The 12,598-nt window shown below is 39.2% G+C and overlaps 1 protein-coding gene across 4 annotated transcripts in view; it reads right to left on the reverse strand.

The window, feature by feature from the left end:
- The window catches only part of SLC35D2 (solute carrier family 35 member D2), a 57,399-nt gene that overhangs the window by 22,368 nt on the left and 22,433 nt on the right, over positions 1-12,598 (reverse strand). For all 4 annotated transcript variants that reach the window (XM_077148721.1, XM_077148720.1, XM_077148723.1 and 1 more), the window contains 4 exons: positions 9,086-9,157; positions 8,109-8,177; positions 2,910-3,012; positions 1,533-1,625 (listed from right to left, as the gene is read on the reverse strand). In XM_077148721.1, the coding sequence (XP_077004836.1) occupies positions 1,533-1,625; positions 2,910-3,012; positions 8,109-8,177; positions 9,086-9,157 (337 nt within the window). The remainder of the gene's footprint in view (positions 1-1,532; positions 1,626-2,909; positions 3,013-8,108; positions 8,178-9,085; positions 9,158-12,598) is intronic.

A 12,598-nucleotide genomic window follows, 5' to 3' on the forward strand; every position in this document is an offset into this window, starting at 1 on the left:
TAAGATTCACCCCCAGGGGACCTCTTTTGTTGCTCAGATGTGGCCTCTCTCAAAGCCAACTCTGCAAATAAACTCACTACCTTCCCCCATACATGGGACATGACTCCCAGGGGTGTAAATCTCCTTGGAAACGTGGGACATGAATCCAGGCGATGAGCCTGGCCCTGGCATCATGGGGTTGACAATGCCTTCTTGACCAAAAGGAAAAAAAAAGAAACAAAATGAACTCTCAGTGGCTAAGAGATTTCAACTTTCATTCTGGAAGTTGCTCTTATACAAGCTTCAGCCAGATACTGCAAATTGCCACACTACAAGCCCCATCCAACAGTATTTCTGAAAACCCTAAAGAATACCCTGGGATCTATCTAAGACATTTTTCTTAGTAAATTTATTTTTTTTTTCAGAAACTTAAGGCCTCCAGATTATTCCTAAGCCAGATAAGCCCTGAGACCCAAAGGTACCAGTCTCTCCAAGAACATCAACCAGTTTCATGCCTCTACCCCATAAAGTCAACACCCCTTTCCAGCACAAAGAAGCTAAGATGGTCACTGCCCAGATATCCCTAAAGACAGAGAGAAAGATCAAATGAGAGGGAGGAGGTGGAACTGAGCAATTAGGATGTAACAAATGACTATGACTATATAGATATTTCTTTTTAATGTCTACAGTTTCAGAATAGCCAGAAATACCTGAAGTTGCTGAACTGTAATCCAGTAGCCTTGATCTCTGATAATGATTGTATAACAACATAGCTTTTATCATGCGACTGTGTGATTATAAAACCTTGTGACTTACATTCCCTTTACTCAGTGTGTGGGTAAATGAGGAATAAAATAAAGACAAAAATAATAATAATGGGGGAAGTGGATAAAGAGTATGGGATGTTTTGGGTTTTCTTGTTTAGGAGTAATGAAAATGTTCTAAAATCAACTGCGGTGATGAATGCACCACCATATGTTGATAGGCTGAGCCACTGATTGTATACTTTGGATGGATTATACAGTGTGTGAATATATCTAAAAAAAATGGCATTTAAACAAATTAATGGAAAAAAAAGGCAGGTTAGTGTTGAAGGCAGGCAGCAGGTACATGGGCGTTCCCTGCTTTATTGTCTCCACTTTACATATGTTTCAAAATGTCCAAAACACAAATAAAGAAGTAAAGAAAGAAAGAATCCATCTTAAAACTAGCAAAATCCCCTTCTAGGTTAAGGAGCTTTTTCAGGGTTACCACACCAGCAGAGGAAGCTACAAGGGACCCAAACTCAGATTTTTATTGTTCTTTCCCCCCACATTTCAAGCCCAGGGTTCTTGTCCTATCTTCTTCCTGCCCCTTCCCATGTGTCCGAGGGCATGGGCCAGTGAAGAGAGAATCTCAACGGTATTTTAGGGGCTATCAAGCATTCTGCTTTCATGTACCCTCCTGGTAACCCTAATTACCTTCATAATTTTTATTTCAGTGAGTTCCAAAGGTCACACACTAAGATTGAAAAAAACCACGGAGTAGGAGTGTAATTCTGGTCATTGGCTCACCTGCTGCAGGTCTCCCGTGGCGAAACTAAAGGCGAGCGCTGGGATGATCATGAAACAGGCATTGTAGAAAAGTACTCCGTATTTCCCTAGCTCCTGTGGAGACAAAACAAACCCCCTCAAGTTTAGACACAGAAAACATCAGAGTTCCCGAAGCCATTTATCCAGCTATGTGTTCATACAGTTAGAATATGCATTCCAGCCACCGAGACACCGCCTTGTTGGAATAATCTCAGCAAAATTCTGATGTAAAATGCTCCACTGCAAGCACACGATGATTTCAGAATCAGCACTGGGTTTGCCCTGGAACTGCAGATCACATAGATGGAGACGGGTGGCCTCCAAGGTTCTGCTCATACCTAACAGTCTGATTGTGCTTTTCAAAACTCATGTTATTCAACATGGACTATCTGGAACAAAATAAAAAGCATCAAAAATGTTAGTATAAACAGAACTTCTGAAAAAAGAAGGGCAGGGTAGAAAACACCAGCGATCTCATTTTCCAATCTTGCATATACTTGCTTTCTGTCACTGTGGCTGTACCGCAACTCCACCATTTTTCAATAAAGGGTGACATATTGTGGTTCTCAAAAGGCAACCAAACCTGTTTTTGTACAACTTCCACCATTAAAAAAAAAACAAACGGCCACGCAGACCAAAGCAGGGCAAACAAAAACAGTTCATGGAAACAGCCTTGTCTGTCAGACTGGACTGGGCAACAAAGAAACATATGGCTGGCTCATCCTCACGGGTTTCCAGCAACAGCTGGGGTGGGGGCGAGGGGTGGAGACTGGGAGATAAAAGGCAGAGCCTGGAAGAAAAGCTCATCTGCCCACCCAGCCCCTTGTAATTTAAAAAGGCAGCAATTTCAGGCAAAGAAAGGCTTTTGCCAGGCATAACCTTATAAGTCATCCATTCCAATGATCTCATTCCAAAGACCAGGCTCAGAGAAGTTAAGGTCCAAAGTTACAAAGGCCGGTCCGAGTGACAAAACTTGAGTCTGTGACCACAGTCTCCAGATTCTCAAACTAGTGTCATTCTCAGAATAATACCACACCTTGGTCACCCATAACAATGGCAAAAAGAAAATAATGGCTTTTAATTTTAATTTATTTTTCAAAATAATGCCCTATATACATATTCTCACTTTGCATCTAAAATAGTGGCATCTTTTCCTTCGCTATTTAATTTTCACCCCAAACTCTCCAAGACAAGGCGTCGCAAGAACACGTACGGACAAAAAGAATTGAAAAAAACTTAGCAACGCACGGATCATAGTATGCAAAGCACATGCCAACCTGACAGACTTGTTTTCTTTTTTCATGTAATTTCTGGAGCCAGATTATAAATCTTAAAAGCCACAGAGTGAGGGTTTGGTACCTTTGGGTCCATTTTCTGTTTGGTGTAAACTCCATTCGCGGCTGTGAAGATATCGTTCAAGAATACAAAAATATAGCCTTCCAAGTTAAAAGCCAGGTCAGAACTGGTAAAGAGAACGAAAAAAGGAGGGATGATTATTCGGAGACACAACTCAGCTGCAAAACTTTCCCTAATCAAATCTATCTGCAGTGCCAGTAATGACATTTTCTACGGTTTATTTTCCTGCCCTGGGATGGGGAGTGGTTAATTTCTCTGCTGTGCTTCCAGAGAAAAACAAAACCAAACGGATCAGGTGGCTTCAACTTCATCACAAACGGCCTAAAACCAGAGGGACATTTCCCTGCAAAACCCTTGCTTTTGCTTTTGGTGAGTACAGACTTCTCTAGGCGGAGGCATTTTGTCCAGCCCACCCAGTGGCTTGGCTTATTGCAGTAAACGGAGCCATCCCCTGGGTCCGGCTGACAGGGGACAGCTGTGAGAGTGGGCGGCTGGGCAGCAGCTGGGGGAGGAGGGGCTGATGAGGAAGTGACACCTCCCTCTGGTACCCAGTCACTCTGCAGACCCCCACCCCACTGCGCTATCCAACCCAACCGCAAGGCAGGTGTCCGTTCCTTCTCCTACGCAATGCCTCTAAAGGCTCCCTTCCTTCCTTTCTTTTGAGACATCTTCTCTTCAATTTCCACTTTAAATTTTAAAAACTGCTTGGCATAAACGTACGGCACAGAAGGAAAGAAAGCAGTGGCTGGGACCAGAGGGGATTTGATCCTTGTCATCAGAACCAGGCCCATATCATAATTTGTAAAAAATAAATTCAAACAAGATTATTTCTAATCCAAGAGAGAGAGCGAGACAGACGGACAAAAATGACATCAAAGTCTCCATGCAAATTAAATCCGATTTGCATGACGCAGCCACTGGTATTGCGACCTACGAATACATTTGTGAGAAAGTAAATTAATTTTAGACTCGACACATGTCAGATTTCTCTGGCTCAATCACAAAAAATTGATCTTCTCAAAGTGTCTTTCAAATCTCTCACCCACCCACATTTGATTCAGTGTCCAAAAGACTTTGCCATTCCCTGAAAAGGTAGAGTTGAACGAGCACAAAAGCCAGATGTGGAGATGAGCAGGAAGAAGGAGCTGTCCATTTTCCTAGAGACCCAGAGGGGAAGTTTCCAGAATCCCCAAGTCTCTCCCTCCGGGGGCAGGGGGCCGCAACGGTGGTGTTCCTACTTCCTAAAGTCCGGCCCAGCTGTTGGATGGTTTTAGCCGTCACTCGTTTAGGACAGTAGTGAATGCGCACACACATCTGAGAAGACTGCATTCGTCTCGTAAATCAGAGAAAATTCATGGTCACAACTAGCTGTCATCAAAGCTATTCACAACCTTCCATTTCAACTCTGTCTGGCCACACACAGCAGACTTCACTTTCCACCCCCGTTGGGCATTAGGCACAGCCATACACCCTGCTTTGGCAAACAACATGTAAGAGCAAGTGGCATATGTCACATCTGGGCAAAAGCTTTAGGAGCCTGTGCAAAGTTCCTCATTCCCTTTGCCTGCCTGGATGGCTGAGGAGATGATATGCATTCATATCATATGATATCATTGGGTGCTGGGGGAAGGGGAGAGCTGAGAATTGCTATCTCAGGCTGGCTCTTCAGAAAATGTTAGATGGTTTTGGAGACACAATTTACCTGTTCAGCTCATTAGAGTATTATTGCAAAGCTAATTATCAGCTGAATTTCTACTGGCCAGTTTTGCACACGAAGAGTGTAGGGACATTCCTCGCTAGAGACTTTAAAAAGCCTTTATGAACTATTTTTTTGGTAAAAGTTTTCAACTGAATGTAGGTTACCAGGGGCCAGGGTGGGGGGTAGGGAATGGGGAGTTGAGGCTTAAATGTAGTTTCTATTTGGGGTGATGGAAAAGCTTTGGTAATGGAGGGTGGTGGTGCTGGGTTAACGTGGTGAATACAGTCAACAGCACCGAATTTTATATTTGAATGTGGCTCAAAAGTGAAATTTTAGGTTGTATACATATCACTAGAATAAAAATTTTTTTAAAAAACCCACAGGACTGTACAACCCAAACAGGGAACCACAAGGTGAACCATGGACTATAGTTTATAAAATTATTATAAAATCATAACAAATGTACCACACCAATGCAAGGTGTTAGTAATAGGGTGGTACATTTATTACACCTGTACAAAAATCATGCATAAAATACCATACTTTATACATGATTTTTCTATAAACCTACAACTTCTCTAATAAAAACAAAAAGAATATCCTGACCAAAAGGGGGAAGGGAAGTGTAATAAATAAGGTATCAGTGGCAGAGAGAGTTCAAATAGAGTCAAGAGGTTACTCCGGAGGTCACTATTACACAAGATTCAGTTAGACTTTGCTACCTATCATAGCTTGCCAAACCCCAACCCACACCACTCCTGCCAATCTTAAAGAACACCCAAGGCAATATATAAGATTCTACAAAGGTTCCATGCACTAGGGTAACTTTCCAGAAACCTACAACCTCCAGATAGGTCCCTGGACCAGATAAGTCCTGACACCTAGAGGGCCCAGCCTCTCCAAAACATCAGCTAGTTTCATCTCCCTACCCCTTATTATTGGCAGCCCCTTACAACATGAAAAATTTAGAATGGCCATAGCCCAAATACCCCTAAAGAGTGGGAGAAAGATCAAAGGTGATGGTGGAGTTATACAGAGAAGGTAGGGTTTAACAAACGAGTACAGGGCCACGGTGGTTCAGTGGCAAGAACGCTTGCCTGCCATGCCAGAGGACCTGGGTTTGATTCCCGGTGCCCGCCCATGTTTTAAAAAAAAAAAAAGAGTACAACTGCTGAATCACTATTTCGATATTTCTTTCAGCCTCCAGAAGCTTAGAGCAGCTAGAAGTAAAAACCTAAAACTGTGGCACTGTAACCCATATCAAACTCTAAAATCTGTTCTACAACTAATTGTTGTGCTGTGCTTTGAAATTTAATGCTCTTATATGATATTTAAGGAAGGAGGAGTCTAACAGATAAGACAGTAGATTAAACAAATGAATATGACTGTTGAATCATTATATTGATATTTCTTTTGGTCTCCAGTGTCTTGGAGCAGCCAGAAGAAAAAAATGAAAAATCGTGGAACTGTTACCCATACCAAACTTTAAAATCTGTTCTAGAACTACTTGTTAAAATGTACTCAGAAATTTATTGCTTTTTTGTATATATGTTATGTTTCGCAATTGAAAAAAAAGTCTTCAACTGTCTTCTTGGTTTTCAAGTTGTGCTTCACAGAGCCTAGAGGATAGTTTGTTCTGCAGTGTGGGGAAGGAGGACATTGTCTACAGGTCACCCTCCTTTTTAAGCTGCTTTCCATGCAGGAGGTCACTTGAACAAAATTCTCCATTCATAAACTTGCTCTGAGCACTGCTGCTCAACGTCTACACCAGCATGCTGTTCAGAGTATAGACAGAGCATGGGAACGAGAGAGGTCACTTCCAAGCGGGCTGAACTCAGTCCTCAAGAGAGGACTAGGGAGCGGCAAGAAAAAAAAAGTGAATCCTGGCCTAGGAAAGGGACTGGACACATTCATACTGATTATTATTACAACTGCTAAACTTTATCACCATCTTATATGCTATGTTTTTTAACCTATTTATTTTGCTCCCTGATTGCTGATGGACTATAAATCCATGAAGGCAACGGTTCCTGTTGATGTTAACTGCTGGAGTCCCAGTACCTAAATCAATGCCTGGAAGGTGATAAAACAGCCAAGACATTTCACTGAGCCCTTCTGTAAATCCTGTGCATGCAGCTGTATGATGGTACTGTGGACACTGTGGATGATTACATGGCATGTGAATATATAATATAGATCAATTAAAAATAACTTTAAAAAAAGATCAAAAGTGATGGTGGAGTTATAAAAGAGAAGATAGGATTGAACAAATGAGTATGACTCCTAAATCATTATATTGATATTTCTTTTAGTCTCTAGTGCCTTGGAGCAGCTAGAGAGAAAAACCTAAAATTGTGAAACGATAACCCATACCAAACTCTAAAATCTGTTCCATAACTAATTGTTGTGGTGTGTTTTATAAATGTCTTGCTTTTTTGTATATATGTTATTTTTCACAATACAAATTTTTTTCTCATCAAAGGGTAAAAATAATCCTGTTCGTGCATCACCATTTAATTCTCAAGCCAAGCCCATGAGGTGGATGCTATTTTCGTCTCCAACTTAGAGTTGAAAAATCTGAGGCAGAGGGAAGTTTCATAGCTTGTACCTGGTTAGACACCAAATGAGTGAGGAGATCAGCATAAGATTCCAGGCATCCTGATTTGGGAGCCAATAACCTCATTTAGTTTGCAATTAATGATCCATGTCACTTGGGTTGAAACAAGTCCTTGACATCTAGTTTTACTGAAATTCCTTCAACCTTCTCTTACTTCCCCCTATTCAAGTAGGCTTCATTTTCAATCATCACCTTCACTTTACAGAGGAGGAAAATGAAACACAGAATGCCTGAGTAACTTGCCCAGAGTCACACAGCTGATAGGGGGCACGACTAAGTTTCGAACCCAAGGAATCTGCCTCCACAAATGCCACTAACCACCAGGCTACGAACAACAGGAAAACAAAAAGACAAGAATCTGAGTACCTGATTTCAAACACAAACGTGGACTTCTTGTACCCGAACTTCGTATTATTAATGAATAGGTCAGTCTTGGTTCATAACACAAGCATACAAATGTATTTATTGACTAATATGCTACCACTGGTGATACTGAGTGCTGAAGTATTACAGAATGTCAAAACAAATCAGCATGCAAGGTTTTGTAAACCTGTTAATAATTTTAAAGAACTTTTTCCGGTAATATTTTTATATCAATGACCAACATTCAGCAATAAAAATAAGCCATTCTCTCCCTTTTATACGGAGAAGCTGTCCTAACGTCTGGTAACATTCTCCTTCTATCCCCTCCCAAACGTTCTGGACAGCTGGGAACCCAGTTTGACTTTCACAGGAACACATGGGGATTCCACTAACGTCAACAGATTTGTCTCTTGGCTGCTCAATTCAGCGGCAGCCAGATGGAAAATGAAAGACTGAGGATGGGGCTGGACCTATTGTCAGAGGCACAAAGAAGTTATTGAGAAGAAACGGTCCGAGGTCTTACCCAGCTGCTACGAGAGCCCCGAGAACGATGGCGAAGACGCTGACAATGATGCTCAATGAATACTGTTTCCTGTTTAAAAAAAAAGACAAATACATGAAAAAAAAAAAAAAAAGGAAGGGGGGAAGGAGAATAAAATTTTAAACATGGACTGTATTCAAAAAACAACCTGCAAACAGACATTAACAGTTTTATAGCAAAAATCTAACAGACAATACTTAACAGAAGGCACTAAAAGTGTTTATAAGTGGATTAGTTAGTCACACCAAATTTGCTTGATTTCTTAAGGGGTTTTCTGAGTCTAATTATAAACCGATTTCTCTGTTCTCCTACAGACATGGGGGGACAAAATGCAGAAGAGTTCCTGCGGTAGGTCTAATTGATCTGAACTTATCTTAAGCATCCAAAGATTAAGATGAAATTCAATAGTAGGGCTGATAACACTGAACCATCATTAAAATCTCATTGCTGCTGAATTATTCTCACAGCAAAATCAAGAATAACCTTTCTTGATGCCAGGCTGAGCTAACTTACGGCAAAATTATAAAAATTAATTTATTTTGATCTTACATTATAAGCAATGCATCACAATCCCTGATTTCCCAAACTCTTACACGTATATTTGGATAATTTCTCCCTCTGTATTCCAAAGTCGGGATATACTCCTTTGGCTCAGGAAACAGAGTCACATTTGTTTTTTATTTATTTCTGTAATTTTTCTATCACAAACATGCATGATTTGTCTAATGAAAAATAACAATTAAAAAATTACTCAAATTCTCAGGCAATCAAAAAAAAATTTTCAGGCAATCCCTGAAACAAGTGACTTTTTAAGTAAATAAATTACTTTGTCCTAAAGTTATTGTAAGTAGCAATTCAATTCAACTATTTGGAAAGCTGACTAATTGGCTAGGAGCAAAAATACTGATGATGGGGGTGGGGGGGGCACTGGAGGAATGGAAGAAAAACACAAAAATCACCCAAGTACGATGGTTTCCAGAAGTAAAGTAAGTGGGATGGTAAATTTCCTGAGCACGGTAAACATCGGCAAGCTGTTGGGAGAATAAGAAAATAATCAAGTATAACATGAGAAAATCAAGTCTGTTTATTTGCTGTTTGCCTGTTTTACATTTTTAATTAAGCCCAACCATTTTCTAATTTAAACATAAGGATGTACCCTTCTCATATATTAACAAACCACCTTAATAAAAGAAATGGAGATTAAATAATTTCATGCACTTTCACTTACTAACAATTTAAAACCTCAAACTAACTAAATGCTAGAAAGATGCACTTTCACTTACTAACAATTTAAAACCTCAAACTAACTAAATGCTAGAAAGATGTTTCTAGAAGTAGTACTCATGGGCACAGCTGGTGGCAATTTAAATCGATACAACCTTCTGGCAAATCAAGTTGGGACTATGTTACCAACAGCCATTAAATGGCCAGAACTTTGAACCTTATTATCCCTTGTTGGGAAATTTATCCTAAGATAATAATCCAAAAGAAAGTAAAACCCACGTGCACAAGAGCATTCACTGCAGTACTGTCTTTGAGAAAAACATCAGAAACAAGCTCACTGTCAGATTACAAGGCAATGATGAAGTGCGTTATGATATAGCCGTGTGAGGGAAGTATAAATAGAAGTCAACAATATAAGGCCTTACCACTCTTAGAAAATAAACGTTCAATAAAACAAGGAAGATATAAAACCATGCAGTATCTATGACTCTAACAAGACATGTTCTGTACATGAGGAAAGACTGAAAATGAGTAATTTAAACGGTGTACAAGAATACAGAATTATGGGTGGTTTTTTTCCCCAGACTTTTTTGAAATGAGGCTACCATGCTTCTTTGAAAATTAAGACACTTAAAGGGGAAATTTTAGGTTGGATATATATTGTTAGAATGAAAATTAAAAACCACAAACAAACACAGGATTGTACAACACAGCGGACCCTACCGTAGACAATGGACTACGGCTAACAGCACAATTATAAAAATGTTCTTTCATGAATTGTAACAAAAGGACCACACTTATCCAAGCTGTTAATAAAAGGGTGGTATATGAGAACTCAAGGGTGGTATTTTATGTGTGATTTTTCTGTAAACCTACAACTTCTCTAATTCAAAAAAAAAGCAATATCCCAAGAATGACAAAGCAGAAGAAAAAAAAAATTGAAGCACTTAAGAAGCTTTCATCCACTCTCAAAACCCAGAAATTCCAGGACCCAGCTCCATGGACAGTCAATGGGCTGCCAGAGCTGGAATGGCCCAATTCCATCCAGATGTGACCATGGAAAGACAGTAGACTAGGGAAGGGAAAACCAGATCAACAGTCCAAGAGAGGGAACGGCCAGCCCTTCCAGACCAGACTGGAGCAGAAGGTTTTACACCATCAATGGCACCACAACCAGAGGGCACATACAGAAAGAATCTTCAGGAACTTTATATCCACACTTAAACACGTCTTAGGAAACTGGTTTGAATTTCCTTTTCAAAGCAAGCAAAAAAAAAAGAATCTACTTTCAATTAAGTTCAAAAAGTATTTTTAGATGGCATCTTTTAAAAACAAACAAGGTATACTTAATGGTGAGAAATGAGTGCTTTCCCCTTAAGATCAGGGACAAGTCAAGGATGTCCACTCTTACTACATCTATTTAACATTATGTTGGTTATTCTTGCCAAGGCAATAGGCAAGGAAAAAAAAGCATTCAGTTTGGAAAGGAAGCAATAAAACTATCTTTATTTGCAGATGACATTGCATATAACTAAAATCCTAAGTAATCAACTAAAAATTATTAGTTCAAATAAATGAGTCAAGTGGGGTTGTATAATTATAAAATAAATATACAAAAATTAATTATATGTTTATGTAGTAGCAATGAACAATCTGAAAATGGAATTAATAAACAGCCAATAGCAGCAAAAAGAATAACATACTTGGGAATAATTTTAACCAAAGAAGTGTAGACTTATACACTGATAACTACAAAATACTGTTAAGAGAAATTAAAGATCTAAATAAATGGGGAGACATCTCATGTTCATTAACCAGAAGATTTAATAACGCTAGGATAAAAATATTCCCCAAAGTAAGATAAAGATTCAACAAAGTCCCTATCAAAATTTAAACTGCTTCTTTTTTTTTCACAGAATTGACAAGCTGATTCTAAATTCATAAGGAAAAGTAAGGGACTCAGAAAGCCAAAACAAACTTGAAAGAGAACACGGTTGGAGGAGTCATGTTTTCCAATTTCAAAGTGTACTAAAAAGCTACAATAATCAAGACAATCTACCACTGGCATATGGATAGACATATAATCAATGGAATTGTGGTAGTTTGAAGATGTTATGCAACCCCAAAAAAGGTCATTTTTTTAATCCATTCCTGTGAGTGCAGACCTATTATAGGTGGGAACTTTTTTTTTTTAACTTTTTTTATTGTAGAGTATAACACATATACTAAGCAAGGAAATACAAAAACAGTAGTTTTCAAAGCACTCTTTAACAAGTAGTTACAGGATAGATCTCAGAGTTTGTCAAGAGCTACCATACCATCCTTTCAGATTTTTCCTTCCAGCTGCTTCAGAATATAGGAGATAAAGTGCGTAAATATTTTATCATCACAATCAACTTTTTTTTCCTTCTTTTTTGGTGAAAAAATATATATATACAAAAAAGCTATAATTTTCAAAGCACAGCACCACAATTAATTGTAGAGCAGATTTCAGAGTTTGGTGTGGGTTACAATTTCACAATTTTAGTTTTTTACTTCTAGCTGCTCTAAAATACTGGAGAATAAAAAAGATATCAATTTAATGATTCAGCATTCGTATTCATTTGTTAATTCCTATCTTCTCTGTATAACTCCACCATCACCTTTGATCTTTCTAGATGGGAACTTTTAATTAGGTTATTTCAATTGGATGTCACCCACCCCATTTAAGATGGGTCTTAACCGCCTGACTGGAGTCCTTTATAAGAGGATAAAGGACACACAGAAAAGGCCCAGAGAGCTCAGAGAAGCCCCAGAGAAGTTAAGAGACAAGGATAAACTCACGAAAGCTGAGAGAGGAAGCCACCGAAGCCAGAAGCTGGAAGCAGCAAAACCCAGGAAAGAAGGATCAGCAGACATTGCTACGTGCCTTCCCAGGTGACAGAGAAGCCTCAAATACCAGCAGCCTATCTTCAGAGTCCAGCTATCGTCCTTTTGATGCTTTGAGGTGGACATTTTCACAGCCTAAGAACTGTAAATTTTAAGTTAATAAATCCCCATTGTTAAAAGTCAACTCTCCCCCCCCCCCAAAAAAAAAAGCCAACCCATTTCTGGCATATTGCATTTTGGCAGCTTTAGCAAACCAAAACAGGAATAGAAATGAGAGTGTAGAAATAAACACTTACAATTATGGGCAACTGATTTTCAACAAGGGGGCTAAGACAAGCCAATGGAGAAAGAATAGTTTTTTCAACAAATGGTATTGGGAA

The sequence above is a fragment of the Tamandua tetradactyla genome, chromosome 2 (assembly GCF_023851605.1).
Source record: "Tamandua tetradactyla isolate mTamTet1 chromosome 2, mTamTet1.pri, whole genome shotgun sequence".
NCBI classification, from domain to species: domain Eukaryota; kingdom Metazoa; phylum Chordata; class Mammalia; order Pilosa; family Myrmecophagidae; genus Tamandua; species Tamandua tetradactyla.